This window comes from Vittaforma corneae (assembly GCF_000231115.1).
Source record: "Vittaforma corneae ATCC 50505 unplaced genomic scaffold supercont1.17, whole genome shotgun sequence".
NCBI lineage: Eukaryota > Fungi > Microsporidia > Nosematidae > Vittaforma > Vittaforma corneae.
This window is the reverse complement of record NW_006889850.1, coordinates 33,405-57,998: the sequence shown is the minus strand read 5'-3', so window position 1 is coordinate 57,998 and position 24,594 is coordinate 33,405. Positions and strand designations below refer to the sequence as shown.

General features: G+C 37.5%; 23 protein-coding genes and 1 non-coding gene across 24 annotated transcripts; 13 read left to right on the top strand and 11 right to left on the bottom strand.

Moving 5' to 3' along the window:
• On the bottom strand, positions 1-474 carry VICG_01691 (uncharacterized protein; the record flags this gene model as incomplete). The annotated part of the gene is made up of 1 exon (XM_007605074.1): positions 1-474. A coding segment is annotated over one exon (474 nt), but the record flags the coding sequence as incomplete, so codon positions are not given.
• A 315-nt stretch (positions 475-789) lies between these two features.
• On the top strand, positions 790-2,148 carry VICG_01690 (uncharacterized protein; the record flags this gene model as incomplete). Its single annotated transcript, XM_007605073.1, has 1 exon — positions 790-2,148. One exon carries the CDS (start codon positions 790-792, stop codon positions 2,146-2,148), a length of 1,359 nt encoding a protein of 452 aa, XP_007605135.1.
• A 213-nt stretch (positions 2,149-2,361) lies between these two features.
• Positions 2,362-2,808, bottom strand: VICG_01689 (uncharacterized protein; the record flags this gene model as incomplete). Its single annotated transcript, XM_007605072.1, has 1 exon — positions 2,362-2,808. One exon carries the CDS (start codon positions 2,806-2,808, stop codon positions 2,362-2,364), a length of 447 nt encoding a protein of 148 aa, XP_007605134.1.
• A 166-nt stretch (positions 2,809-2,974) lies between these two features.
• VICG_01688 (uncharacterized protein) lies at positions 2,975-3,655 on the top strand (the record flags this gene model as incomplete). The annotated part of the gene is made up of 1 exon (XM_007605071.1): positions 2,975-3,655. One exon carries the CDS (start codon positions 2,975-2,977, stop codon positions 3,653-3,655), a length of 681 nt encoding a protein of 226 aa, XP_007605133.1.
• VICG_01687 (uncharacterized protein) lies at positions 3,610-5,337 on the top strand (the record flags this gene model as incomplete). Its single annotated transcript, XM_007605070.1, has 1 exon — positions 3,610-5,337. The coding sequence occupies one exon, from the start codon at positions 3,610-3,612 to the stop codon at positions 5,335-5,337; it is 1,728 nt and encodes a 575-aa protein (XP_007605132.1).
• Positions 5,338-5,513: 176 nt separating this feature from the next.
• Positions 5,514-7,511, bottom strand: VICG_01686 (uncharacterized protein; the record flags this gene model as incomplete). Its single annotated transcript, XM_007605069.1, has 1 exon — positions 5,514-7,511. The coding sequence occupies one exon, from the start codon at positions 7,509-7,511 to the stop codon at positions 5,514-5,516; it is 1,998 nt and encodes a 665-aa protein (XP_007605131.1).
• A 341-nt stretch (positions 7,512-7,852) lies between these two features.
• On the bottom strand, positions 7,853-8,701 carry VICG_01685 (uncharacterized protein; the record flags this gene model as incomplete). The annotated part of the gene is made up of 1 exon (XM_007605068.1): positions 7,853-8,701. One exon carries the CDS (start codon positions 8,699-8,701, stop codon positions 7,853-7,855), a length of 849 nt encoding a protein of 282 aa, XP_007605130.1.
• Positions 8,702-8,944: 243 nt separating this feature from the next.
• On the bottom strand, positions 8,945-10,237 carry VICG_01684 (uncharacterized protein; the record flags this gene model as incomplete). The annotated part of the gene is made up of 1 exon (XM_007605067.1): positions 8,945-10,237. The coding sequence occupies one exon, from the start codon at positions 10,235-10,237 to the stop codon at positions 8,945-8,947; it is 1,293 nt and encodes a 430-aa protein (XP_007605129.1).
• Positions 10,238-10,524: 287 nt separating this feature from the next.
• On the top strand, positions 10,525-11,217 carry VICG_01683 (uncharacterized protein; the record flags this gene model as incomplete). The annotated part of the gene is made up of 1 exon (XM_007605066.1): positions 10,525-11,217. The coding sequence occupies one exon, from the start codon at positions 10,525-10,527 to the stop codon at positions 11,215-11,217; it is 693 nt and encodes a 230-aa protein (XP_007605128.1).
• A 206-nt stretch (positions 11,218-11,423) lies between these two features.
• Positions 11,424-12,770, top strand: VICG_01682 (uncharacterized protein; the record flags this gene model as incomplete). Its single annotated transcript, XM_007605065.1, has 1 exon — positions 11,424-12,770. One exon carries the CDS (start codon positions 11,424-11,426, stop codon positions 12,768-12,770), a length of 1,347 nt encoding a protein of 448 aa, XP_007605127.1.
• Positions 12,771-12,946: 176 nt separating this feature from the next.
• On the top strand, positions 12,947-13,267 carry VICG_01681 (uncharacterized protein; the record flags this gene model as incomplete). The annotated part of the gene is made up of 1 exon (XM_007605064.1): positions 12,947-13,267. The coding sequence occupies one exon, from the start codon at positions 12,947-12,949 to the stop codon at positions 13,265-13,267; it is 321 nt and encodes a 106-aa protein (XP_007605126.1).
• A 185-nt stretch (positions 13,268-13,452) lies between these two features.
• Positions 13,453-13,743, bottom strand: VICG_01680 (uncharacterized protein; the record flags this gene model as incomplete). Its single annotated transcript, XM_007605063.1, has 1 exon — positions 13,453-13,743. The coding sequence occupies one exon, from the start codon at positions 13,741-13,743 to the stop codon at positions 13,453-13,455; it is 291 nt and encodes a 96-aa protein (XP_007605125.1).
• Positions 13,744-13,766: 23 nt separating this feature from the next.
• VICG_01679 (uncharacterized protein) lies at positions 13,767-14,588 on the bottom strand (the record flags this gene model as incomplete). Its single annotated transcript, XM_007605062.1, has 1 exon — positions 13,767-14,588. A coding segment is annotated over one exon (822 nt), but the record flags the coding sequence as incomplete, so codon positions are not given.
• Positions 14,589-14,869: 281 nt separating this feature from the next.
• On the bottom strand, positions 14,870-15,697 carry VICG_01678 (CK1/CK1 protein kinase; the record flags this gene model as incomplete). Its single annotated transcript, XM_007605061.1, has 1 exon — positions 14,870-15,697. One exon carries the CDS (start codon positions 15,695-15,697, stop codon positions 14,870-14,872), a length of 828 nt encoding a protein of 275 aa, XP_007605123.1.
• A 412-nt stretch (positions 15,698-16,109) lies between these two features.
• Positions 16,110-16,967, top strand: VICG_01677 (uncharacterized protein; the record flags this gene model as incomplete). Its single annotated transcript, XM_007605060.1, has 1 exon — positions 16,110-16,967. The coding sequence occupies one exon, from the start codon at positions 16,110-16,112 to the stop codon at positions 16,965-16,967; it is 858 nt and encodes a 285-aa protein (XP_007605122.1).
• A 577-nt stretch (positions 16,968-17,544) lies between these two features.
• VICG_01676 (uncharacterized protein) lies at positions 17,545-17,991 on the top strand (the record flags this gene model as incomplete). Its single annotated transcript, XM_007605059.1, has 1 exon — positions 17,545-17,991. The coding sequence occupies one exon, from the start codon at positions 17,545-17,547 to the stop codon at positions 17,989-17,991; it is 447 nt and encodes a 148-aa protein (XP_007605121.1).
• Positions 17,978-18,583, top strand: VICG_01675 (uncharacterized protein; the record flags this gene model as incomplete). Its single annotated transcript, XM_007605058.1, has 1 exon — positions 17,978-18,583. The coding sequence occupies one exon, from the start codon at positions 17,978-17,980 to the stop codon at positions 18,581-18,583; it is 606 nt and encodes a 201-aa protein (XP_007605120.1).
• A 13-nt stretch (positions 18,584-18,596) lies between these two features.
• VICG_01674 (uncharacterized protein) lies at positions 18,597-19,265 on the top strand (the record flags this gene model as incomplete). Its single annotated transcript, XM_007605057.1, has 1 exon — positions 18,597-19,265. The coding sequence occupies one exon, from the start codon at positions 18,597-18,599 to the stop codon at positions 19,263-19,265; it is 669 nt and encodes a 222-aa protein (XP_007605119.1).
• Positions 19,266-19,897: 632 nt separating this feature from the next.
• VICG_01673 (uncharacterized protein) lies at positions 19,898-20,422 on the top strand (the record flags this gene model as incomplete). The annotated part of the gene is made up of 1 exon (XM_007605056.1): positions 19,898-20,422. One exon carries the CDS (start codon positions 19,898-19,900, stop codon positions 20,420-20,422), a length of 525 nt encoding a protein of 174 aa, XP_007605118.1.
• A 127-nt stretch (positions 20,423-20,549) lies between these two features.
• On the bottom strand, positions 20,550-20,621 carry VICG_02280. The gene has a single exon. It is a non-coding gene; the product is annotated as a tRNA-Phe (tRNA).
• Positions 20,622-20,771: 150 nt separating this feature from the next.
• On the top strand, positions 20,772-21,101 carry VICG_01672 (uncharacterized protein; the record flags this gene model as incomplete). The annotated part of the gene is made up of 1 exon (XM_007605055.1): positions 20,772-21,101. The coding sequence occupies one exon, from the start codon at positions 20,772-20,774 to the stop codon at positions 21,099-21,101; it is 330 nt and encodes a 109-aa protein (XP_007605117.1).
• Positions 21,102-21,138: 37 nt separating this feature from the next.
• VICG_01671 (uncharacterized protein) lies at positions 21,139-22,107 on the bottom strand (the record flags this gene model as incomplete). The annotated part of the gene is made up of 1 exon (XM_007605054.1): positions 21,139-22,107. The coding sequence occupies one exon, from the start codon at positions 22,105-22,107 to the stop codon at positions 21,139-21,141; it is 969 nt and encodes a 322-aa protein (XP_007605116.1).
• A 119-nt stretch (positions 22,108-22,226) lies between these two features.
• On the bottom strand, positions 22,227-23,273 carry VICG_01670 (uncharacterized protein; the record flags this gene model as incomplete). The annotated part of the gene is made up of 1 exon (XM_007605053.1): positions 22,227-23,273. The coding sequence occupies one exon, from the start codon at positions 23,271-23,273 to the stop codon at positions 22,227-22,229; it is 1,047 nt and encodes a 348-aa protein (XP_007605115.1).
• A 209-nt stretch (positions 23,274-23,482) lies between these two features.
• Positions 23,483-24,205, top strand: VICG_01669 (uncharacterized protein; the record flags this gene model as incomplete). The annotated part of the gene is made up of 1 exon (XM_007605052.1): positions 23,483-24,205. One exon carries the CDS (start codon positions 23,483-23,485, stop codon positions 24,203-24,205), a length of 723 nt encoding a protein of 240 aa, XP_007605114.1.
• Positions 24,206-24,594: the final 389 nt, after the last annotated feature.

Genomic DNA, 24,594 nt, shown 5'->3' with positions numbered 1-24,594 from the left:
AACACTAATCTTTGCTGAAACTTCCTTTAATTCATTGTCATCACGGTCCGAATCAAGTAGCAACCCAGGAATACTTAATTCTTCAGCACCAGCTTCCAGTTCAACCTTACTCTTCTTCAATGGTAATTCACTTGTGTCAATAGAGTTGCCACACACAGGCTCTGGTCTCTTGGAAAGGTCTACAGAAGCAATATTTGGTGATTCATAGCTTTCAAAACTGTGTTTTATGGGCTTAGTCTTATCAAATAATGCGTGGGAACTAGTTTTGTCACTTTCCTCCATCATCCTTATGTTCTCCAACAACACACTTAAGTTTTCAACATTCACACCAGAATCTATAAGCAATGAAATAAGATCTCGTAGGTTTTTGGGATCTCTATATGATTCATAAAGCATGTTATATGTTCTCAAATGGATTCTATCGCTCTTACTGAAGTTCTCAAGAAATTGTGCAATATTCTGCTCTGGAACCATTCACAGGGAGGATAAAAATAGAAATTATAAATAAAGAAAGCACAAATAAAGAATACGGGAAAATAATAGTTTAAGTACAAGCTATTGTATTTACACTGTACGGGTTACATTTTGGCATGTTCTGCCTAATTTTCGTGCAATAAAGCCAGATCAAGGGCAAATTACTAATTACCGACTTAACTAATATCAAAAGAAAGGCCAACCAATTCTAAATACAAGGCAAAGCCAAACACTAGCTAAAACACAAATGTTCCTGATAAATGTCTAATTTTTCTTGTCAAATTTTTATTTGATGCCCACATGGCCCAAGACTCGATGATGAAGACTTGTCCATCCACATATCAAGTATATTTCAGAGATCATGATATTCCAAACACTTCTACAATAGCAATATCCCGAGACAATGTCTTTTACTTCAACGACCATTTCATTCACGTTTATTCCCAGTCTACAAATTCACATTCGAAAGTTTTTCCCGTAAAGAATTCCTCATTCCTCACAGTCCTAAAGGATGCTTTTCTGTGCAGTGTGTCAGGAAATGTGCTGACACTTATCAATATCAACACAGCACACAGCATTCATGCTCACTCATCCAGTCATAGTGAAGTTATACTAAAAGAAATACCAATCCAAATTCTAAAATACAACGACACTCGCAACAACTACCTGGGTTTTCTATACACAGAGTCAATAGAGATATTTAAAGTAAGAGAAGATGCTGGTAGATCAAAAAATATGAACGGTTCATCACCAGGCCTACTTATTGAAATCCAATTGCCTTTTAAAGCCAAGAGTATGGCTTGTACTGGTGATGACACGTACATCCTCACCAGCCAAAATCAAATTTTGAGATGTAAAAATGTCTTTATAACCCAGTGCATCACGCTATTATCTAAAATCAAATACATACCCGAAGTAACGGACAATGCCTGCAAAATATATGCATTTGAAAGGTTTATTTTTATCAAAACGGACAAAAGTATTTTAAAGTATGAAATAGCAGAAGATACACTCTTAATTCAATACACTCTTGCCATACAAAATAGCAGTGATGAAGTTGTCCTAAACTTCTTCCTGTCAGACACTTTAATTCATCTGTCCAAGGCACCTTTTATGATAATGAAAGATAGAATATACGGCTTGGATCAGGGCATATCAGAATACATAGCAGTCTCGTCGAAACGCATCTATTTTCTAAACACAGAAGTGAGTGCAGGACAAACCAACACGTACCAGCCAACATATGAAATGAGTGATTATAAGATAACAGTAAATCCAACGACGGTCAAAATACCCGATTTTATTAGGGACGAGCAGCAGAAAGACCAGTTTTTGAAAAATTCGCTGCTTCTAAAAAAGTATGAGTCAATTTTGAACGTACTCCAAAAAATTGACATGGATCTTGATGTCAGGGAGCATGAAAATGAGAAAGAGTATGAATTGATAAGTGAGAGACTGGAATTATTGAATAGTAAAAGGGACGAGCTGGAAGAGAGAGCAAGAAATATCAGAAAAAGAGCGGAAAGGCTTGTGTTTAGAGGAGATTTGACTGGATTTTATGATAAAATCAGAATATTAGAAAATTTTTTGCAAAAATTGTCCGTTAAGAAATTTGACAGTTTCAAAAGTAGGCTAAAAGCACAGAACACCATTCTTAAAAACAAAGCAGTATAAATAGTAAATCGATAGTTTGAATTGGTTTTCTTTCTTAAAATTAACAACACTAAAGCAGTTCATTTCAAGCATTCGGCATAAGCACAAAGAAAGTGTCTACAACAAGCACTATCAAACTTTTTACTCTTTCTATTCTAACAGTCCAAAGTTGTATTGATAGAAAAACTGCCTGAAGATAAGTAAAAGAAGGGATTTTGATCTTTATCAGTTTATTTACGTTTCACAGCCATGCTTCATTCTCATTTCCTCGTACCACTCCTTTAATGTCTTTTTATAGAACTCTTCTAGTGTTTTCCTCAGCTGAATATTTTCCTGCTCTAGCCTGCCAAGAATCTCACTTTCTACAAATATTCCTTTTTCAAAGTCCTTGTCAATAGCGGAATTTGTCAGTTCATTTATCTGCTCTTCATAAGACAAAGACATTTCGGTAAATTTCCCCTCTAATTCTTGAATCTTTGTCTTAAGCGCTCGATTCTCTTCATTTAACTTCTTATTTATCTCAAAAATGTCTCTGATCAACTCAGAACTGGGTTCGGGAACATCATTGATGTTGTTTTGATCTATAACATTCCCAAAAGTACCATCGGCAGTCTTTTCTACGGCGCTATCTTGATTCAAAGCATTGTTCTGATCATTATTTTCTAGAGCGCTATTGTTCATCTTTAGATAGGACGTAGGGATTAAAATGAACTATAAAACAGCAAGCCACCATTTGAGATTAGGTTTAAATCCTAAATAAAAACTAACAATATAATGCTCTTTAATACCCTTTTTCTGTTATGAAAAGTTGCAAAAATTTTCCTATCTTTTACTTTAGCCCAGACGAATGGAATTTATCAATAAATGTAAATACTGCAACAAAGAAACGCTCATTAAATGCACAGAGTGTTCGCACGGATTTTGCAATGACATAACAGACGGAAAGTCACACATAATTTATCATTTAGTCAAATCAAAGCACAAGAGGGTCTCTATTTTGGATAAAGATGTAGTTTGTATAGGCTGTGGTGAGAACAATCTATTTAGACTGGGTTTAGCTATGGATTCTGACTGTAGAGCAGAGCTGCTTGGACTTCTGAGTGACCTGAACTTGAATAGTGTCAAAGACAGTGTTACTGAAGAAAGTGAAAGTAAAGAGGATGTCGCCGAAGAGAGCACTGAAGGTCTTGAGACTTCAAAAACAACCAAGTCGAATGCTATGACCGAAATTATTAGCAGTCCAGAAGTAAATGAAGCCATAGACGAGAACATCAAATTAACAAATGAATCCTTTGATCAGCATATGAAGTTATTGAATGATTATAGTAAACAGCTTCCAGGCATCCTCACAAATATTTATTGTGGGCATTGCAAGGATTTGCCTAAAATTGTTGGGGAAAAACTAATAAGCTTTTATCCTTCTGTAAAATGCTCAATCGAATTGCAGGAGTTAAGGAGACAGAAGCTTCACCTAAAATCAAAATGCACTTCACCCCAGAATCTTATCTCAGCACATTTATACCATTGATAAATGCAGAATGCAGGAAGGAACAGGAAATCAAGGAAAACATGAAGCAAGAAAATATGACGCTACTTATTGATGGGTGCTATTGCAAATTTATAGTGCAGAAGACCAACAGTGATTTCAAAGTAAATGTGGGCGACGAGCTGAAATTTTCACAACGACCTGGACTGTCATTTGTGGGATATGTCTGTGAGGAGCAGTTTAGCGATCTTATTAGAGTGAAGATTGATGTAGATTCTCTACCATCCGGGCATACTCTCGAAAATATACCCAGGAATGGATACACTGTTGAATTTATTTGGAATCCAACAACCTATAACAGAATGAAGAATGCACTTCAAAGCTTATACAATAAGAAGAAGAGCAACACAATCTTTAAGTACATTCTTAAAGGAGTCAAAGAAACCATGAAGGAGATAGAAGTTTTTCAACCTAAGAAGTTCTTCGCATTGAATCAGTCTCAGGAAATAGCAGTCAAAGCTGCATTGACACGAACACTTACGCTAATCCAGGGGCCGCCAGGCACTGGAAAAACGATGGTATCAGCTGTAATTGTATATAATCTTGTGAAGCATTATGGTAAAAAAGTTCTGGTTGTTGCGCCGTCCAATACGGCCGCAGATCAGCTAGCCATTAAGATTAATGATACTGGTCTTAAAGTATTGAGGATAATGTCCAAAAGAAGGGAAGATGTCTCCACGGATGTTGATTTTCTATGTCTTCATAAACTGCTTAACGAATTTTTCATAGATTCAAAGAATGCATCACAACGAAATCTTCTCGAAATGGCAGAGGTAGTGTGTTGTACTTGTGTTACCGCTGGACAGAAGATTTTAAAAGAATTTGAGTTTCCATTTGTTCTTATAGACGAGGCGGTCCAGTCTACCGAGCCCCTCTCGTTGGTGCCTTGCGTGTACAGTCCAGAGAAATTAATTTTGGTGGGTGACCACAAGCAGCTTGGACCTACTATTCTAAATAAGGATGTAGTGAAGTATGGATTCAAGCAAAGTCTATTTGAAAGACTTTTGAGGATAGGAGTAATGCCATATCTTCTTAGCGTACAGTACAGGATGCATCCTGATCTCTGTGCCTTTCCTTCTGAGTATTTCTACAACGGTCTCCTCAAGTCGGGTACCAGTACAAGTAAGGTTCTTGATCTTCCAAACAACTTTTTCTATGTCTGTGACGGCAAGGAGGAAATTAGTCAAAGCCGTACGTCGTTCTTTAATAAAAGTGAAGCCGTGATAGTTGAAAACATAATACGGTTTTTATTCAAAAATGGAGTACTTGAACAGCAGATTGGAGTGATTACCCCCTACGAGGGACAAAGATCGTACATTCTCGGACAAATATTTGGAAACGAAGCAGGCAACCTTGAAATCAAGAATGTTGATGGATTCCAAGGAAGAGAGAAGGATTTTATAATTGTTAGTCTGGTACGATCAAATATTTTCCAGGGCGTAGGGTTCGTGGGCGACAAGAGACGAATGAACGTGACCCTAACACGTGCTAAGCATGGACTGATTATCATAGGAAATCCATTTACCTTATACAAGAATGAGATGTGGGCAGACCTGTTAAACTGGTACGATGAAAGAGGGCTTGTGTATGAGGGACCGTTGAATTCATTGAAACGAGTCTCCCTAAAGTTGTTGAATTTGAAAGGCGGTAACGCCTCTTCGTAGTACCGACATATTAAAAAGTCCGTGAAGAAAAGCTGTCTTTGTACTTCAGTTATTTACTGTTATATATTTATGACACCTATCACTTAGTATTCTGTTTAATTTTAATATAACTCAGCTTTCATCAAGCAAATATTAGAACTTAAATTTTGATGTGATCATCTTCTAAATTGATTTATTTATAGACTCTTCGTCATATTTTTAATATAAAACACTCTATCATTTTTAAATTCTTCTTTTATCCATTCCCGTTTGATTCCAAACTTTTCTAGAACGTCTGCCTTTAAAATAAACGCTTTTTTATATCTCCAGTTTAGCTTTGGGAATATCTTTAAATTTTGTAAAATTCTATCAAACGACTCAGAAATATTAGCAGTGCTGCCGTTATTGATTTTTTCACATATCTTTTCTATTGACTCTAAAATGCAAATTTTATACGCAGAATCAAGGGAAATCTCAAACAAGAGTGCTTCAATGAAATCATCAACGTCATTCTGATCGATGTCCGATTTCTTTTCAAATGCATCTAACAAAGACTGGGAAATATGTCTATCAATTTCCGCGTAAAATCCAGGATTCAAGTATGAACTAACTAAAATGTCAACAGGGTCGTTGAGGTTTGGAAACGCTTGTTCTATTTCAGTACTCTTGTCTGTGCTGCTTTCGTGCTGGTTGCTCTCCTTTGCCTTGCCATAAAATACGTCCAAGTAGAGACTAAGATCGGGCAAAAGAATACTCTTAATTTCATTTGAAACATTCGTGATCTTGCAGCTGAGAAGTTCAAAGAAGATCTTAAATAGAGAACAGGATCTGTAAGTGCCGACAAAGTATTTAAGACCCTTGGCAACTAGAATATAGTCTATATCTAAAGATTCAAGGCTGTTGAAAGTATGGTGAGAAAAATCAAGATAGCTCTTCAGCAAAGAGCTGTTAACCTTTAGCATATATGGCGAGACATCTCTCTTGCGGTAATTGTAAGAGTCGTGGGGCATTTTTGGTATGATTGACAGTACTTTTCTAATATCTACCTGTTCATAAAAGAAAAAAGGGACATTTTGCAGTTTATTTAAATGAATACAAAACGAATAATGATTGGAATATGATAAAAATTTCTCGAAAATCTCCCTATCAAATTTTATGTACAGGAAATTTGAAAGATTGTCAACTAGAAAATTAGCATCAGAATATTTGGCAGAGAGAAGAAGATCCTTGGCCTTAGAGAGATGCACAGATTGATCTACGAGTACTTTTTCTTTGAATGGCCTGGAGAGAAGGGCAGTTATTGAGGTGAGGCTATCATCTGACGACTCGTCTTCATTTGAGGTAAAACTAACTGAGGTATTCTTAGCCGTATCTGGCTCCAGAAATGGCAGGGGAATGATAGGATCTGATCCTTCGGAAAGACTGAACTCGTTACTTCGAGCCTCGCATTGTTGATCACTGTCTGCTTTCAAATATTCCTTAAAATCAGTAAAGTCAAAAGATCTGGCCTTTATCCCCTTTGCAACAAGCAAATGAAGTTCAATCTTTTGTGTATCTAATGTAAATGCATTGAAAAGAAAGTCGAAATGGGAAATGCCGGTCTTTCTATACACATAGTAAACAAGATCAACTATTTGCTTATTGCAGACATTTACCAGGGGTCTCAAAAGAATGTTGAGAAGTTTACAATGAAACAAAGGATCATCCAAAGCCTTTTTGCCATCTGTTTTGTCGTTATTGACGTTACTGTCTTCGTTTTGCTTAGACTCATCCAATACGCTTACAAAGCTTTTATTTGCAATGTCTGGTTCAGCCATACTATCATTTTTATGACATTTATTGTCATTGTTGTGATTTTTCTCTTTTAAATTATCGCTGTTGCATGTTTTTACAGCGTTTTGATCTGAATCAGTACTCGGTTGATCGTCGTCTCTTGTGTTCTTATCCTTCAAGCTCTTATCACTGATTATATACTGTTGTATCAATTCTATCATTTCATTGTCAACAAAGGACTCTCCAAGTTCTTCCAAAATGGCAGATTCAATCGTGTCCAAGCACACAATTCCAAATTCAAAGCTGGAAATCTTGACCTGAGCAATTTCTTTCAGCAGTCTTGAATTTTTCTTGATATTTTTGTAAGCATATAGTATATCCACGTCATTTGAAAAGTCAAGCTCAGAAATATCTCTTTGCATGGTGGGGGGAGAAAAGTGAAAAATTTTTACAAAAAATAATAATTACATTAACAGCAGGGTTGGTGATAGGACGGGAGAGTATTTGTGTATTTCCAATGAACGCCACTGCTAATGTATTGATAGAATATATTGGCAGAATCGTAACAAACGTTGCTGTACCACGAAATCGAATGATGACAAAAGATAGCGGAATAAAATCAAAACTGAAATATTAACTAAAAATCAAAAGAAGCAAAAGCAGAGCACAAATGCCAACTAGACATTAGATTTATGCTCTATATTGCAGTTGCACCACAGTTTAGTCTACTGTGCATTCAACAGCTAAAATTACCCAGTATTTGCTAATTTAATGGATCATCATTCAGCACAAACATTATCCTACATCCTAATGGGATGAAAATTATTACTAGTATAACAACGTTCACAACATAGAACCCAAGCAAGAGGTTTCCCACCCATGTCACAGCAATCTTGCTGATAAAATAGCACATTCCAGATACAACAAGTGATGTCAGAACACCAAGCCTTACATATTTGCTCCTGATATAGCTTCTTCTAGTTTGGTCTCCTTCCTCTTCATGTAGCTTGTAACCGATAATGTAAAAGCAATAAAGTAGTAGCACAAATATTTCACAGAACATCCAACCGTAAGGATAAAGCTCAATGAAATACTCAAGGTTCTTTGGGAGTTTCGCAGATGGGAAAATAGAAACACTCTCAAAAATACTGAGATTAGCAAAAGCAATCCAAGTAACTAGTGAGAAATTGCATAAATAAGCATACTGCACTGCAGAATATAACAACGGCTTGTCAATATAAAAAATAGCTAGAAGAAGGACTGCTGATAGAACCAGTAGTGTAATATAGACAGGTGAAAATATGTAAAAAGGATTCAAAAGAATTGAAAGAAATTCTTCTCCAAACTTACCCGAAATGCCCAATAAATCTTTGAAATAGTTCATTGGGTAATTTTCTTCTACTATGTCGTCAAAGCCCACATCACTAATCATCTTGGATATTAGACTATCCTGGAAAGCATTAACGATAATCTTAGAGTGACTGGTGGCATCATTCTTTACCTTCCTACTTTCCCAAGTGGTAGATGAAACAATAATCGCCAGTCGAATTCTCAAATATCTTATTAGACGTTCAAATCGGGTATTTGCCATGTTACAATTCGTCTCTTCCATGTTAAGGATATAAAATTTTTAACTTACATTTATTAAATTTGATATATTTGACAGATTGACAAGGGTTTGAAGCCAAAATAAAGGCTCGAACATAGACCATTTGCACTTTTTTAAGCAGAGTTCGTCATAAACCAGCCTATCACAGCTCAGAAGGTCGCATGCATCTCTCATATATGCTTTAACTAATGCACATTGGTAGATTATGTGCTAAGTTAGTCTAAACAAATAAATTCATAAACTTTATTAAATCTGATTAACTCCAGCCGATTTCTTTGACTTTTTTCGATTCTCGGTCAGAAAAAAGTACAGGAAGCATAGCACTGGTCCACACAGTGTCAAAAGCCAAAAATAACGAGTAGACTCCTCGTCTTGCCAAGGAACCCTGACATTCATTCCCCAAATACCTGCAATGCACTGAATCGGAAGAAATAAAAAAGTGATTTTGGATATTCTATTCATTATCACATTCATCTGATGGCTCTGTTCTGCCAATTCAATGTCTCTCAGCCCCAAAATCATGTCCTGGTTCCTCTCAAAAGATCTTTTGGCCTCTCCCAGAAGAGATTTGATGTCCAGGAAGTCCTTTATGCACATTTTCAGCAGCTTTTTTACCGGACTCTTCGGAAAATCAGTCCGTAAAAACTTTCTCAAAATTTTAATCTTCGGCCGGGTATATTGCTTCAGAACAAATACCTGCTGGAGATAAAAGAAGTTAGATTGGAGCTCCTTGACGCTATGCTTCGTAGAAAAAGAGTCTGTCTGCTTTTCGATCTCGTCCATACTGAACAGTATGTCCTGAAGAAACTCGATGATAATCGACATGAATACCCAGCTGGGATTCAGAATGGTAGCCTTTGAAATAGCATGGCAGAAGTTGAGAATGTTATTCACGCCCTGCCACTGCTTATTGTGAGTTGTGACAATAAAGTTGTCGAAGACTATCACGTTGAAGTTGATGTCTTCTCTGCTTTTCTTGTTCACAAACATCTTAAGAGAAATGTAAGCGTAGTTCCTGTAAACATCAATCTTCTCGGGGCTGTTTTTCTCTCTTATTTCGGCAATTGTGGTTTCGTGAATCTGAAAGATATTTGAAAGATGCCCAAAGTCTTCCATGTTTGGATCGAAGATGTTGATCCAGAAAAACTTTTCAAAATCCCTGGGAACAATCAAATTGTCAGATTCTTTCAATCCTTCATTTTCCGAATAAAAAAGGTATTTCTTACATTTAAGGATGTGTTTATTGAAATCAAAGCAATTTACAATCTTAGCACTCCTATTTACATCATCGTTATTTTTTAACTTGGTGTTGCTTTCTTCTTCATCTTGGACAACTGTCACATTTTTTATCTTTGTTTCCTCCTTTGGGAAAATGCTTGTTTTATACGCCTTTAAGCCTTCTTCCCTCTGCTGGCCATTTTTTGCCTCCTCCTTTGAGGAGTTGCTCGTCTTAAACTGGTATGTTCTGTACTCCCTTCCTTGTCTTATCTTTTTATAAATGCATACAATCTCCTCAATTAAGTCTTCTACATCTTCCATCGAAAAGTGAGGGGTGTGGTAAAAAAGAAGACACGGATAACAAATGTCAAAGATATCAGTCTAGTACAGATGCAAAACAAATCTTAAATTGAGTATATTTTGCTCTGTGGAAGCAAAAATGCACCGATCTTTTGTGCATCCATCTTAAGTCTTAGTAAGAATTTCCGGTAATGCCTGTGCATGCAAGCTGAAAACAAGCGCAGATTAATGGGTGGCGCAAAATAAAGTAATGGTGGTGTTTAGCCGAGGCTTTTCTCTTTTTAAATAATATTTTTACCATCCTTTCCATGATAGTCAAAACAGGAACAACAATTGTAGGAATCAAGTACAAAACAGGAGTGGTCTTGTGTGCGGATACACGAAGTACTTCAGGACCATTAGTTGCAGATAAAAACTGTGAAAAGATACATTTTATAGCACCAAAGATCATGTGTTGTGGTGCAGGAACGGCAGCTGACACAGGGAGAGTGACGAGGATGGCATCGAAGAAACTGCAGCTATTCTCGTACAAGCATATGAAAGATCCTTACGTTTCGCATTGTGAGAGGATTATCTGTGATTATCTCCACAACTACGGAGGACAGATTCAGGCAGCACTAGTCTTGGGTGGAGTTGACAGCAATGGAGTGTTCCTGTATTCAATACATCCAAATGGATACTCCAGCAGTCTTGAGTTTACCTCTCTTGGGTCTGGATCACTGGCTGCTATAGCTGTTATTGAATCTAAGTTTGAGAAAAACATGACCAAAGAACAGGCAATAGCACTTGGAGTAGATGCTGTCAAGGCAGGAATATTGAATGATCTCTACTCGGGATCGAATGTGGATGTGTGTGTGATTGATTACGAGGGTGTTGAGTGCCATAGAAACTATCTGATTGTTGAAAGTAAGAAGAATAATTCCGAGATTAGATATCCTTTAGGATGTGTTGAGGTATTGCGGGAGGATATTTACAAGTATGTTGAAGAAGTAAATCCATAAATGAGACAATGCTGTTTAAATTTATTTAGTTTTTTAAACTTTTATGACGGACCCTAAAACGCAAGTATGAAAAGCAGATAGCTAAACATTGTTGATAAGATGAGGCATAGCTCACAACTTGCAACAAACACTCGCTGTACTTTAAATGCTACTCCTTTTATATGGACCCTCCTTTGACTTTTCTTCAAAATTTCCGCCCCGATATCATGCTGAAGTTTAAATTTAAATGTATAACCGTGAGTATTATCTACATTGCACTGCTTGGAATAAGCAATGCATTATCACTCGGAGAATTGAAGCATCAGATAGATGATGGCAAGGACGGTGTATCGTTTGGTGGGTTAAAATCATGGATTTCAGATAAGCTATCACCACAGCCATTACAGTATGATCCACTAGAAAAAGTGACTGTCCGTCCATGGTGGGACATTCTGGGACAGTACTTTCCATCGCTTGGAGAGTTTTTTACCAAGCATGACAATTCAGCTATTGGCTTCTTGAACAAGGAGGTACGTAGCATGATTGAAAGTGGACACTCCGATCATTTAAAGTATTCAAGAAGATACGAAATTGACAACTTTCCACCATTCTCTTTTCTCCTCGACTTTAGAATGTATCCATTGATCATCGGCACCTTCATTATTGCTACACTTCTTCTTTCTTTAATATTTCCACGTCTCAGAGATACCGCGAAGAGGTGCCTTCCGGTATTTTTCTCTATCTTCCTTATAAAATACATAGCTGCAGCAGCCATACTCTTAGGCGGTGGTGTAGACTACTACCTGATATTCTCCAATATATGGTTTGGTAATCTTGCAGCACATTTCTATGTTTCTATAGCTGACATCCTACTGTTTTTGGTACTTTTCCTCTATCTTAAGAGCATTAAGTGGTACATTAAGGATTCTGCTACAAAAGTAATCGAAAGGTTCGTCATTGTCTATTTTAGAATATTTTACATGTTCACCAGGTACATATTTTTTGTCACAATGATATATTTTTTTTCAAGCTTGCTTTCAGGATGGGTCGTCGTGCCTCTTGTTTCGAACATCATACCATTTATATCACTTCTCGGAAACCATGGCACAGTCAGTGGAACTCTTGCTAGTATTATATTTGACATTGTAGAGGCTTTCTACGGGCTCTTTGATTTTATCCAGCCTTTTGTGAATCTCATAGTTACTGGCACGCATTATAAAATTGTACCAGACCTGATCAATTATATACTTACTGTGATTCAGTCTACTGGAGACATCCTGGGCATTTCATTCTTTGGAGGTGAAAGCGGATTATTTTCGTTCCTCTCTAATTTCGGTTGGATTAGTTCCTTGGCATCGCTCGGCGCAAGTTTAATTATAGGAATGGCGTACAACATAGGCAGAAGCGTCCTGTTCTCCTTTTTCAGCCAAAAACTTCAAGCAGCGACTGTCAAAGCGGCAAAGTTCGTCATCAAGATGATCAGGTTTAGAGATTTACCCAACGAATATAGAATCCATAGAAGTAGAAAATCTAGTGATGTAAAGAACACAAACAATAATAATAAAGAAGTTTAATAATAAATTAATTCCACATGCCAAGCTTTTTATTTCATCGGCTATGCGCATTCTCTGCCATATATAAAGTACATCTCTGCTCTCGTTTCAAGTATCTTACTGCTAAGACTTTAGCATCAATAGTGCCATAGATATACCAGCCAAAGCTTTATATCTGTACTGTGTTTCAGATACCCATGGATCTTTCGGCTTCACTCCAAAAGTGCGAGCAGTCTCAGGGAGATAAGAAAAGAACAAATGAGGGCGTTTCTGTCATATTGGAGCAGCAAAAAGCAGTTGAGGAAGCCATGAATGCTCCATTGAGAAGATTTAGGTTGGAGCCCGTCAGTATTGATACACTTAGTGGCCAACCTTTAGTAACAAAGATGTGGGTCACAGATGAAGCGTATTTGAAAACGCAGAAAAAGGAGAAGGAGGTTTACAAATGTGAAGTTTGCAATAAAACATTTGATAAGCGTCAGAAAATGTTGCTACATGCACGATTTCACACAAAATAGAGTCTTCTGTGCGGTTGAAGCATTAAACACTGTGCAGGAACACCCTATGTAGTCATGGTCTAAGAATATGGCACATTATTAAACCTAATTATGGAAAGCTTTGAGTCTGAGCAATCTTAGATAAATCCTGTCAATACACTTTGGCAAGTGTGTTTATGCTTTTCATATGAAGTAGATTAAATGACTTAGTGGTTGTTTTGGATACTGCTCCGGTTAATTTCTTCCTCAATCCTTAGAAATTCGTTGTATTTGCTAATTCTTTCGCCTCTGCATGGAGCGCCTGCCTTCACATAATCACTGCCCATTCCAACTGCTAGATGTGCGATGAAGGTGTCTTCTGTCTCGGCTGATCTATGTGATACCATTGTTTTCATATTTAGACTTCTGGCTACTTGAATAGCCTTTATTGCTTCGCTCACTGTTCCAACTTGGTTTGGTTTTATAAGAACGCCATTAAAAAGACCCCTAAGCTCCATAATTATTTTTGGGTTTGTAACAGTCAGATCATCAGCAATGATGGTGACTTTATCACCAACCAATCCGTACAAATACCTCCAACTGTCAATATCGGTCTCTGCAAAAGGATCCTCAATACTGGCAATTGGATAGTTTTTAATGAGTCTATTATACAGATTGGCCAGAGATTTTCCATCAAAACTTTGACCATCAACCACATACACACCTCGGAATAGAATGAATTGGCAGCCAAATCAAGTCCTATTCTAAAGTTGGTTATTGAGGCTTTCTTGGCACTTTTCAATATCAAATTTAAGCCCTCTTCCAAATTTTTGATTGGCGGTGCAAATCCACCCTCATCACCAACAGAGGTGAATATTAAACCGAACTCTTCTATGATCACATCCCTTAATGAATAGTATAGCTCTACAGCGCGCTCAAGGTTCTTTTCAAATGAGGATTCTTGAAATGCAACCATTATCTCTTGGCAGCTGATGTTGTTTCCTGAATGAACCCCACCATTCAAAATGTTAAAGTAGGGTGTTGGAATAGTGTATTTAGATTCTGTTAAGCATTGAATATATCTCCATAGCTTTAGGCTTAAGCAGTGTGAAAATAGTTTGTAACAGCAGATACTCAGCGGCAAAGTGTAGTTTGCACCAAGCCTTGACTTGTCTTCGGTTCCGTCAGCAGCTATTAAATAGTCATCGAGGTCACTAGGGTTATCAATACTAATATCCAAAAGCATATTGGCATCGCCATTTATCTTTTCGACAATACTCCATACTGATTGTCCAAAGTACGATGATTGGTTGTCAACAATAACACAAGCTTCTTTGCCACCTGTTGATTTTCCTGATGGCACGGAGGATATTACAGATGTGTTTTCAAGAATAAATTCAACTTCTACCGTAGGCAGTCCTCTACTTGTGAGTATCTGTCTTGCTTTTAGTTTTTTATTTTGTCAACTAATTTCATAGGGCTAACAAACCAAAGAATCATCCAAAGTTTATTCGTGAGTGATTTTCAACTTGGATAAAAGCTATGCACTATCTATTCATTTGCTTGCCGACTCAGATTATGAACTGCAGAGATAACGGGTGGCATAATTAATGTCTTAGCACAGACCAGCATCGATGCTACAGCTTAGCAACACGAAAATAATAACGACAAGCATTTTGTAAACCTGTTCGCACCTTCATTGTCTTTTACAATTTTTATCAGTATTTCTTTGAGGTTGGAGTAGCTTGGGAAGTCACCAATTTCTAATTTCCGCAATGAAATCATAAATTCAACCCAAAGTTGTTTGTGCTCGTTAATATCTATGACGTACTCTAACCGAAGGCTTTCCTTCGATTTTTCTATCTTCGCAATGTCTTTTTCATTAATCCAAGGCAGATCACCGGTCATCAAAAATAGTAGAACATACAACAAAGATTCAAGATCGTCCTCAAATCCAGGAGGCAGCCCTTTGTGTGTTGCTATGGATGCATATCTTGGTGTCCCAACCATCCTTCTAGTTGTAATGCTGTTACCTTTCATAGCGCACAGCCCAAAATCAACTAAATAAATCTTACTATCAAAACCTAGCATTATATTCTCAGGCTTTAGATCTCTGTAGATAATGTTTTTTGAGTGAATATACTCAAGAACGTTGAGTATATTCCAACCAATCGCAGCCAAGGCTTTTGAGTTGAAGAATTCACGTTGGGTGACCATGATTTGAATCATAGAAATCTTGTACAACGGAATAATTATAAAGGCAAATCCCTTGTAAAGACCTATGCTATGGAGTGGGGGTATGGAGCTATGGGAAAGATGCCTGAGAGCCTTAATCTCATTGCCCAGCGATCCCTTAGTTTTTTCTATTTTTAGAGCAAATCGCTTATTCCCACACAGAACTCTGTAGACTACGCCGAATGTACCTTCACCCAGTTTCTTTTCTAGCTTTATTGAGCTTTCAAGAGTTTGCATTGATTGGTGAATGTTTGTTTTCTGGAAACACCACTTCTTACAAATAGTTTTTAATAATGTAAAACGTAGACAATCAATGCAGATGTTTTGCAAATAGATATGCCGTCAAAGAATATTGCGTCAAGCAGTCAGCAGATCTTATTCTGTTTAAAGTGTTCTTATATGCCTTTATTCACTATGTTGTCTGAAATAGCCATTTGATTGTGAATGCATGATGCCTTTAATAATGCAAACAAACTATAGATGGTTTTGCCATGGCATGCTAGTATTCTGGCCAGTGCATTAACTATTGTCTAAACAGGAATACTGTGGGAAAAGTGGCACTTCATATATGAGTTGGTGTTTATGTAGCACTGTTACGTGCTAAATTTCACTTCGATTGGCTATTTCCAATTTCTATAGCTTTCACCCTATGGAAACAACCCATGAGTCTGAACAGCTGTTTCTAAACTGCAGAGACAAAGGGTATATTAGAACAAACATAGAACACTTAAAGTCATATTTTTCATCTTCTCAGAACATCAACGCTCTTAAGATTGCTCTCACAACCAACAGCAACTTTACTGCACTGAAAATTATAGAGCAGCTTAATCTCAAGGTTATTCCCTACATACACATAAATACATTTACATTTGTGTCAATTTTCTGGCTGAACAGGATGAAGGTCATTCCGGATGACGAGTTTGAGTCTTTAGTTAAGAAATTTGAGATTTTGAAGAACTTTGATGTTCTTTTTGAAGAAACAGAGAAAAATTTTATAACTCTTCAAATAGAAAAGAGGAGAAGAGTGTACATGAAGAAGCACAATCAATTCAATCACTTTGATAGTGCTCACGATAGTATTTTGTGTGGAAAAGAGCTACTGGCGAACTCTCGAATGCCATGCAAGTTATTGTCTGGGCTTTTCAAGTTCTGTGAAATGATAACATTTATATTTTGCTTGGACGATTTGGTAGACTTTGAAAAGTACGTTTCGTGGTTCCCGGATTTCAAAGATAACATATTTTGGACCGAGCTGAAGACTTTTGAATCCTTCCAGGATGATCCGCAGAAGAACGACAAGATATATCGATTCAGAGACATAAGACGCAGGCTGGCAAACTGTACCACCAGAAGCTTTTCCCAGTTTTTTAAGCTTGAGACTAAGTACCAGGAAAGATTAGAGGAGTTGATGGCAGCGGTAAACAAGATCAGAAAGTGTGGATTTAATACTATATTTACAGCCACAGGCCTTTGCCTTCTCTTCTTACGTTTGCCTACCTTTTTATAAATACCATTGATCTTACCAAGTTGATCGAAGTGTCCTCACCATCGGACTTAGAGTTTCCTGTTTCGGGCAGGAGAGTGATTATTGCGAGGAACGGCGAGGTTGGCTACGAGCACTTGGGAACAATATTGGGAAATCTTAGGCATCTATACATTGAAAAGAATGGCAATTCTAAATGGTGACGTGCAGATTACTCAGAAAGTATGTTCTCGATCATTTGGTAAATTTATAAAATTTAAAGCTAGGTCTTAAAAGCACCATTTTATCTTTGTGATCTTAGTTTTATGAGCATGCTACATTTGGATCTTGTCTTGTTTGGTTTAATTTCGAGATGCAATTTTTAAATTGGCCTTCAAATACGTGCTGCTGATGACATCAAATCAGTTTCATTCAAATTTGAGTAGTGACACGATTCATCAAACATCCACAATGACTGCCGTATTGGAATAGCCTATCGGTGTTTTATAATCCTGAAGCAACCGCATTTTACACATCTTATCTGCGATAGCATTCAAGTGGCAATCATCGCTTTGATATCACAGTGCAAATTTTTATAAAAATTTTGTTCTTGCGATCGCCCATGAAAACTACTCAAAAGTATGGCATCATCAGATCACTGCAGGCGATTCACAGAGCACAAGTGCTTATGTATGGAATATGGTCAAGTGCAGTCTCATCATCAGCCTATCCGACTCTTGAGCATTCAACGTCACAACCTTTGACAGATCAATATGGAGAAAATAAACGTGAAGAAAGCGATCCATTAGAATATTGCACACTTGAGCAGAAACAACCTAAACACAAGGATGAAAATGGTGATCCAAAGGAAGACGAATCATTTCTTGACGGAGATGGACCGGTCTACTGTCAGGGCAATGGAACCAATAAGCAAGAACTAAATGCTGAAGCTGATACGAATGTGTCAGACAGAAAATGTTATGCTAGCATTCTGGGGACTGTGCAGCTGCTGTGTAGTATTTTTTCAATGGATTTTATGGCCAATTCGCTCATTTATGCAACGATTTGATAAGCTTAGCGATATTAGTGATAAAAAACGGCCATTGAGGTTTAAAGACGTATACTCCGCTATCACTCCTACACTCCTGGAATTCATGTACGGTGCTAGTGTTTTAACTGTACAGGCGATCAGTGCAAGTAGCATGGCCAATTTTGGTATGGAGGAAAGCAAATTCCTTGCCCTATGCTTTGGAGTTCTGTTCACCGGTGCCACAATATCCCATATATTCTTTTACATATTCCAGTGCAAATTTAGAAGAGCCTTTATTGTAACCAGCTACTCCTTCGCTGTGGGTCTTCTTTGTTCTGCTTTCTACCAAAATCTTATTGCTATACTCATCGGTAGGTTTCTTATCGGATTTGCTGCTGGAATCATTGTCAGCTATCTTCCAACCTACCTCTGCGAGCTGTCCCCAACTTCTTTTAAACCATTCTTTTCAGCCCTGAATGTGTGTGGGTTTGCTTCGGGCATTCTAGTCTTCAATCTGTTGTATTCATTCATTGTTAAGTACTACTTCTGGTCGATGATTTCTATGGCAGTCTTATGTTTTATCCTTCCTGTTTTTTTGTATATGTGCATAGTCTTCAAAAGAGAAAACTGAAAACAACGAAACATTGAGATCTCTCATCAAAGCTCGCGACTCATTCCGCTCTATTTCCATCATTGTTCTTTTATACACTACTTTTAATTTGTGTGGCATCAATCAAATTTTTTCAAATCCAAAGATTTTCTATGGGGAGGATAACTACCAAAACCATGTTATCTACACTCTCCTTCTTAGTGTGGGTTGTTTGTTGATATCCAGTTTGATATTTAAAAGTTGGGATATAAAGCCTGCCGTCGTCCTGTCATCTGCTCTAATAGTAATATCATGTATTGCCTTTTTCTTTAGCTTTCAAGTTCGGATCTTTACATATATCTTTTCTATTGGATATAACCTCGGTCTTAGCCACTGCCCATTTTATGTTTTAGGCTTTATTTTCCCGGAAGATTACAGAGTGGCGGGCACATTCCTAGGATTGACTGTAAATAGAGTTGTTGCTGTTGTTTCTGTATTTATTCCACTTGGCAGTCCTCAACAAATGCACACACCAGTATTTATTGGATATGCACTTCTGACCGCTTTTACAGCTTTATATATCTGCCTGGTTTATGAGGATACCAAGGGCAAAGACCAGACTTTCAGCGGGGAAAGAGAAATATCGTTTTGGTCTAACATATATGCGCTTGATCAGCCAATGAATTGGGTTTGTTTTTCTTTCTCAAAGCTTGTGTTTTCTTAAAAATTTTCATCTTAATCTCTACCATAAAGGTTAGAAAGGTTGATCAAAAAACCGGCATTACTTATTCATTGGCTCGAAGAGGAATGCTTTTGTAGGAATTCATTATCGGACAGGTAATATCATAATTAGTTGACCAAGCTGCATATAGAGTTGATGATTTGGAATAAATAGTTGTTGAGCTAAAATATCTGTTGGTGTACTACAAGTATGGATGGAAGATTACGTTTGCTAAAGTAGGCATGTAACCAAATCGCCTTAAGTTGCTCCTGTCTTTGGATTGTATTCAACTTGGAAACTAGCATATTTCCATCTATCAATACAGCACTTTTAAAGAGGTGTGTTTCTACTAACAGCGACATCAGTTTAGTGGCTCTACGTGTCTAGGGCATTTTATATTTAGTTGGCCTTATTGGACCAATTTACTATCCGAAAAGTAAGAGAAGTAGTAAAAATCTATTAGGAAAATGAAGAGGACAAACTTAGTAAGAAATATGGATGAGCTTTTGTTGTGATCATTCAACATTTAGTACTGCACGGGCCTGTGAGTGATTGTGCAGTAAATTTGTGAATCAAGAAGGCTGTTTTATCTTGTCTATTGCTCTTTTCGCCCATACCAGAACAAACTTGGTTGAATGAGAAAAGTCATCTACGAATTCGGACAGTGTGATCCAAAGAAATGTAGCGGTCACAGGCTGGTTAAAAACAAGAAGATAAGCTCGATTCCCATCAAAAGCCACTTTAATGGCATAGTGCTCTCACCAGATGGCAAGTGCACCATTTCTCCGGCAGATAGAGACCACATAGCGAGGTTTGGCATTGGGCTGATAGACTGTTCCTGGAACCAGATAGATAGCTTTGACTTCTCCAAGTTGCCAAAAAGGAATAATAGACTCCTTCCCTGGCTGGTGGCTTCAAATACGATAAACTACGGCAGACCTTGGAAATTAAATTGTGTTGAGGCACTGGCAGCAAGTCTGTATATAATTGGAGAGAAAGAAGAGGCAAGAAGCATGTTTGAGGGATTTAGTTATGCGGAAGAGTTCTTCAGGCTGAATGAGGAAGTTTTGGAGCTGTATAGTAAGTGCAAGGATGGTGCAGAGGTGGTAAAAGTTCAAAATGAGTATATCGAAAAGCTATTCAGCAAAGAAAAAACGTAGACAAGACAATCCAACTACCAAACACAAAAATGAATTATTTTTCAGGACTATTGCAGAAGCAGCCGTAAATGGCACAGTTTTGTTACTTTTTTGGGCTATTTGTAATAGTTTATTTAAAAGAAGCGGTTGCGAGATCTGGGAGTCGAACCCAGGACCTACAGATCTTCAGTCTGGTGCTCTTCCACTGAGCTAATCTCGCTTCCAAGAAAAGAAAAAATAGGCATACCACTTTATGTCTGATTAAGTAGTACGTCATGCGTTATTCTACTCTTGTTTGCCATTCATCGTCAGGCTATTAATTTCCATCAGCCACTTTAATTATTTTTTAAATACAGCTTCCGAGCAGTCCATGGTTTTTAAAGAAACTTTTGAGACCATACACGAAACTGAAAAGGAAGTTCAGAAATGCTTGACTTATCTCAAAGAACACGCTTACAATGGCAGGGAAATGCTAAATGCATCAAAGTACATTAAATCTTACAAGGAAGAACTGGGAATCCAAAGCCGATTGAAGTTCCTGGCAGATTTTTTGGAGGACGAGAAGAAACAAGCAGAAAAGGAACTGAAGACATTTAAACAGGGAGTGGCGACAGAATGCCTCAATGTGAAGTGCAAGCAAATTGAAAATAAAATACAGTCTGACTTTGCAATCGAGGATGATTACGGAGAGGAAGACTAACTATAAATATTAAATACGTTTTCCAAAAAGTTTATTTCTAGTCATATACGTTAGCGACATCAGGCTCGCTAGAAAATGTAGCATCACTGCTTTCATCAATGGATCCTTTCGTCTCCTCAGCGTTAGAGTCATTGATAGTAGTTGTAATTCCATCCACAATTGAGTCAAGAAACTCATTGACACCATTTTTCTCCTCAGGCTGGTGTGCGCCTGTCATAATCTCGATATTCATTGAGTCTTTTAGTGTCTTTTTGTCAGCATCGCTAAGACCAAGCATATCCATTGGACAAACTTTTATTTTGGTGTTTTGGTTCACAATACAATGTGCATACACGATAATGCACTCGTTCTTACCATTAGAGGCACTTGCCCTCAGACAATATTTGCCCTCTCTCAATTCAATGCCCAGGGCTTCGAGGATATTTCCATTTCGTTTGCAAAGTATGCATGGCCCCATATGCGTATGTTCCATCACCATAAAGCCATTTTCGCCGCGTTTTTGTGATATCTGATTCATGAATTCGCGCAATGCATCTGCCGTTGATCTTTCTATCTTCAAGCTGCCGGTGCCAGCGGCTTTTTTGCCAAGCTCAGTGTAGAAAACCGCTTTTCCATCAGCCATTTTAAAATCCTTCATGTCTATATTCTTACATATAGTATCATACTTGCAATTCGGATCGTCATCGTCACCATATTTATCAACTATTTCAAATTCAAGTGACGATACTTGCAAGTCACTGGATGGCATCTTTTGATTGTAAGGATCTGCACAGTCGTTAAACGTTATTTCACCGCCAGGCGTATTTATATTTGGTAGCTCCTGTGCTTGCACAAACATAATATGCCTGTATCTAGTCAGCATGGACAATACGGCAGCACCAATGCCTTTCATAAGGGGAAGTGCCTCTTGGTATTTAAATTTGAGCCTCCTTTCTCCCTTTTTGAACTTTACATCGACAAATAGATTAGAAATCGCTTTTGATATGATTGGTTCATATCTGCACAAAAGTAGCCAATAAAAATAGATGCGATATAAGTGACTTTATGCAATGTATAAAAGACAGTGGGCAAGCACCAGCATTCCCTCATTCCACCAATTGCCACTCCAGCCAAATGCTGTATGGCTTACTTGACGCCTGCATTCTCCATGTACATTCCTTCAACAAACCCCTCTTTTTTATTTTCCTCATATCTCTGTGCAGAGGGTAGCTTTCGCATACTCTGTATTTCGTCCCTGCCGTTAGTAATCAAAAACCCAACGAAGTAAAGCAAGTAGCATAATGCAGAAATCCCGGCCATAATGGAGATCTGAGCAGTATTGATGACATTTAGGAGTATGTAAATTTTTGATAGATACCCTATGGTGAACATTTTTGCCAGGATCGTCACACCTGATCCTATCATAAACCACTTGTAGCTAAATTCCTTTCTTTTTAAGTTTAGCAGTATGTATGAGGATAGCAGCCCCAAGACAAGTCTGTTTGTGAAATACCTCACAAATATACTTACACCTTGATCATAGAAATTTATGCTATTATAGTAGTAAGCGGTAAGCAAGAGCGAGATAAAGTATACACAATCAAAAAGTCCTGAAAACGAAGCAATGTTGCAGACTGTACCAAGGCTTTTTTCAAATTTCGAAGGTCCTTTACTCTTTTCTCCAGACTTATTGAATTTTAAGACTAATGCGATAAACTTGTAAAATATATATAGAATACATATACTGAAGCATGCTATGGCAAAGGGACAAAGTAAGGGAAAGCAGTCGTAGGCTAAGCTCTCCATACTTGCTTGGCTTTTAAAATCAATGGAATTGAGATTTGCATCCAGCAGCTCCACATTATGATATTTTAGGTCGTTAGCTTCTAGCGTATTTGACTTTAGTATTGAATTAAACGCCAAGCCACGAGGATATTGAATGATTGAAAACACTTGTTCTGTATTAGATGTACTTGCAGGCAGTTCATCGAGACAGAATGTTGAAGATGCATTTAAATGCTTGGATATATCAACACCACGGTCAACAAGATAAATAACGTGGTTCACTCCGGGGATGCTATGTAAGAATGCTTTTAAACATTCTAGCAGCTGTAGTTTAGTGTAGGGGTCTGAAAGCTTTAAGTCTTTTAAATCAATAGCCGATATTTCGACATTCAGTTGTTGGTGTGACATAGTTAGCTGATTATATGGGATTACGTTAAAATAAAAAATATCTCCTTTTTCCAAACTGTTCCAGTCTGTATTGTAACAGAAACTAATTCTAAAAATGAGTCATAAACCAAAACAGCCGTCTATGATCGACACGTAATGGCCATGCATGCAAACATCTTTTAGAACTTCTGTTAAACTTCTCATTTTGAGACCCCTCAAAAAGCAGAGACATGTCGAAAATCAATGAACTCTTCCAATCCACCCCAGAAAGTCTTCAAAGCCGGATAGAACAATACATTAAATCAACCAAAGACTTCACAGACGAAATCCAATCGTTTAAGACCCTTGTGTCGGATCCAAACTATGAAAAGGCCCTTCTTGTATTTTATGTTGAGCTTCTCTCAAAAGCGATAAAGAAGCCAGCTGATTTCAATGCATTTATCTCAATTCTCATTCCTTTTATAGACAATGTTATTTCAATGAAGACCAGCATCTTAATTCTTCGCTGCCTCAAAGCACTCTGTTATTCAAAATTTTTTGTTCCAGTGTCCTTTTATCTGACCAAACTTATGTCCATGGCTATGAACATTAAAAACTTAAAGAAAATAGGACAACAAATGAACTACGACCATGTCAGAGTGTCCTCAGATGAGACAGAAAGTGAAGAGCTGCAAATGTTCGTGATTAAGGAGTGTCTTGTCCTCATAAAGAGACACTGCCACACATTTGGAAATAGCATTGGATTCCCCGAGTTTGCTACGGTTGTTTGTAACGAGCTTAAGTCTCAATGTAAGGTTGGGATATATAAGGAGATTGCAGTAGATCTGATAAAGTACATTTCAAAGAGGAAGAGCTATATCGAAGAGCAGAGAAATAGGTTGAATGTGAATGCTGTTGATGCCAATAAGATATCAGAGTTTGAGAATCAGCTTGAAGCATGGATAGCTGAATAATACACATCAATATTAAAAATCGCTTTAGCCAGTATGGTACTTTTGTTTTTCTGAGCTAGATGTCTGTCTGCATCGCGCCTACTCTTTAAGCTTTATAACTTGAGCTTATATCGGCCAGCTATCTTTAATACAAGACCAATATTCACACTAAATCATCAGCGATGCCACACTTAACTTTTCGACGAAATTTATTGCTTACCGACCACATCATTTGTTGCTCTTTTTTTCCTTTTCCTGAGTTTTCTTTTCGTAAAGCTTCATCTCTCTTCGCATATGAAAGTTCTGGTCTATGTATTTTAGGTTAAGCATGTTTGATGGCTCAAGTTTGTTTCCTAATCTTTTGGCTAGTTCACGAACCTTGCCTTTTTTGGTACCTTCTTTGTTGAGCT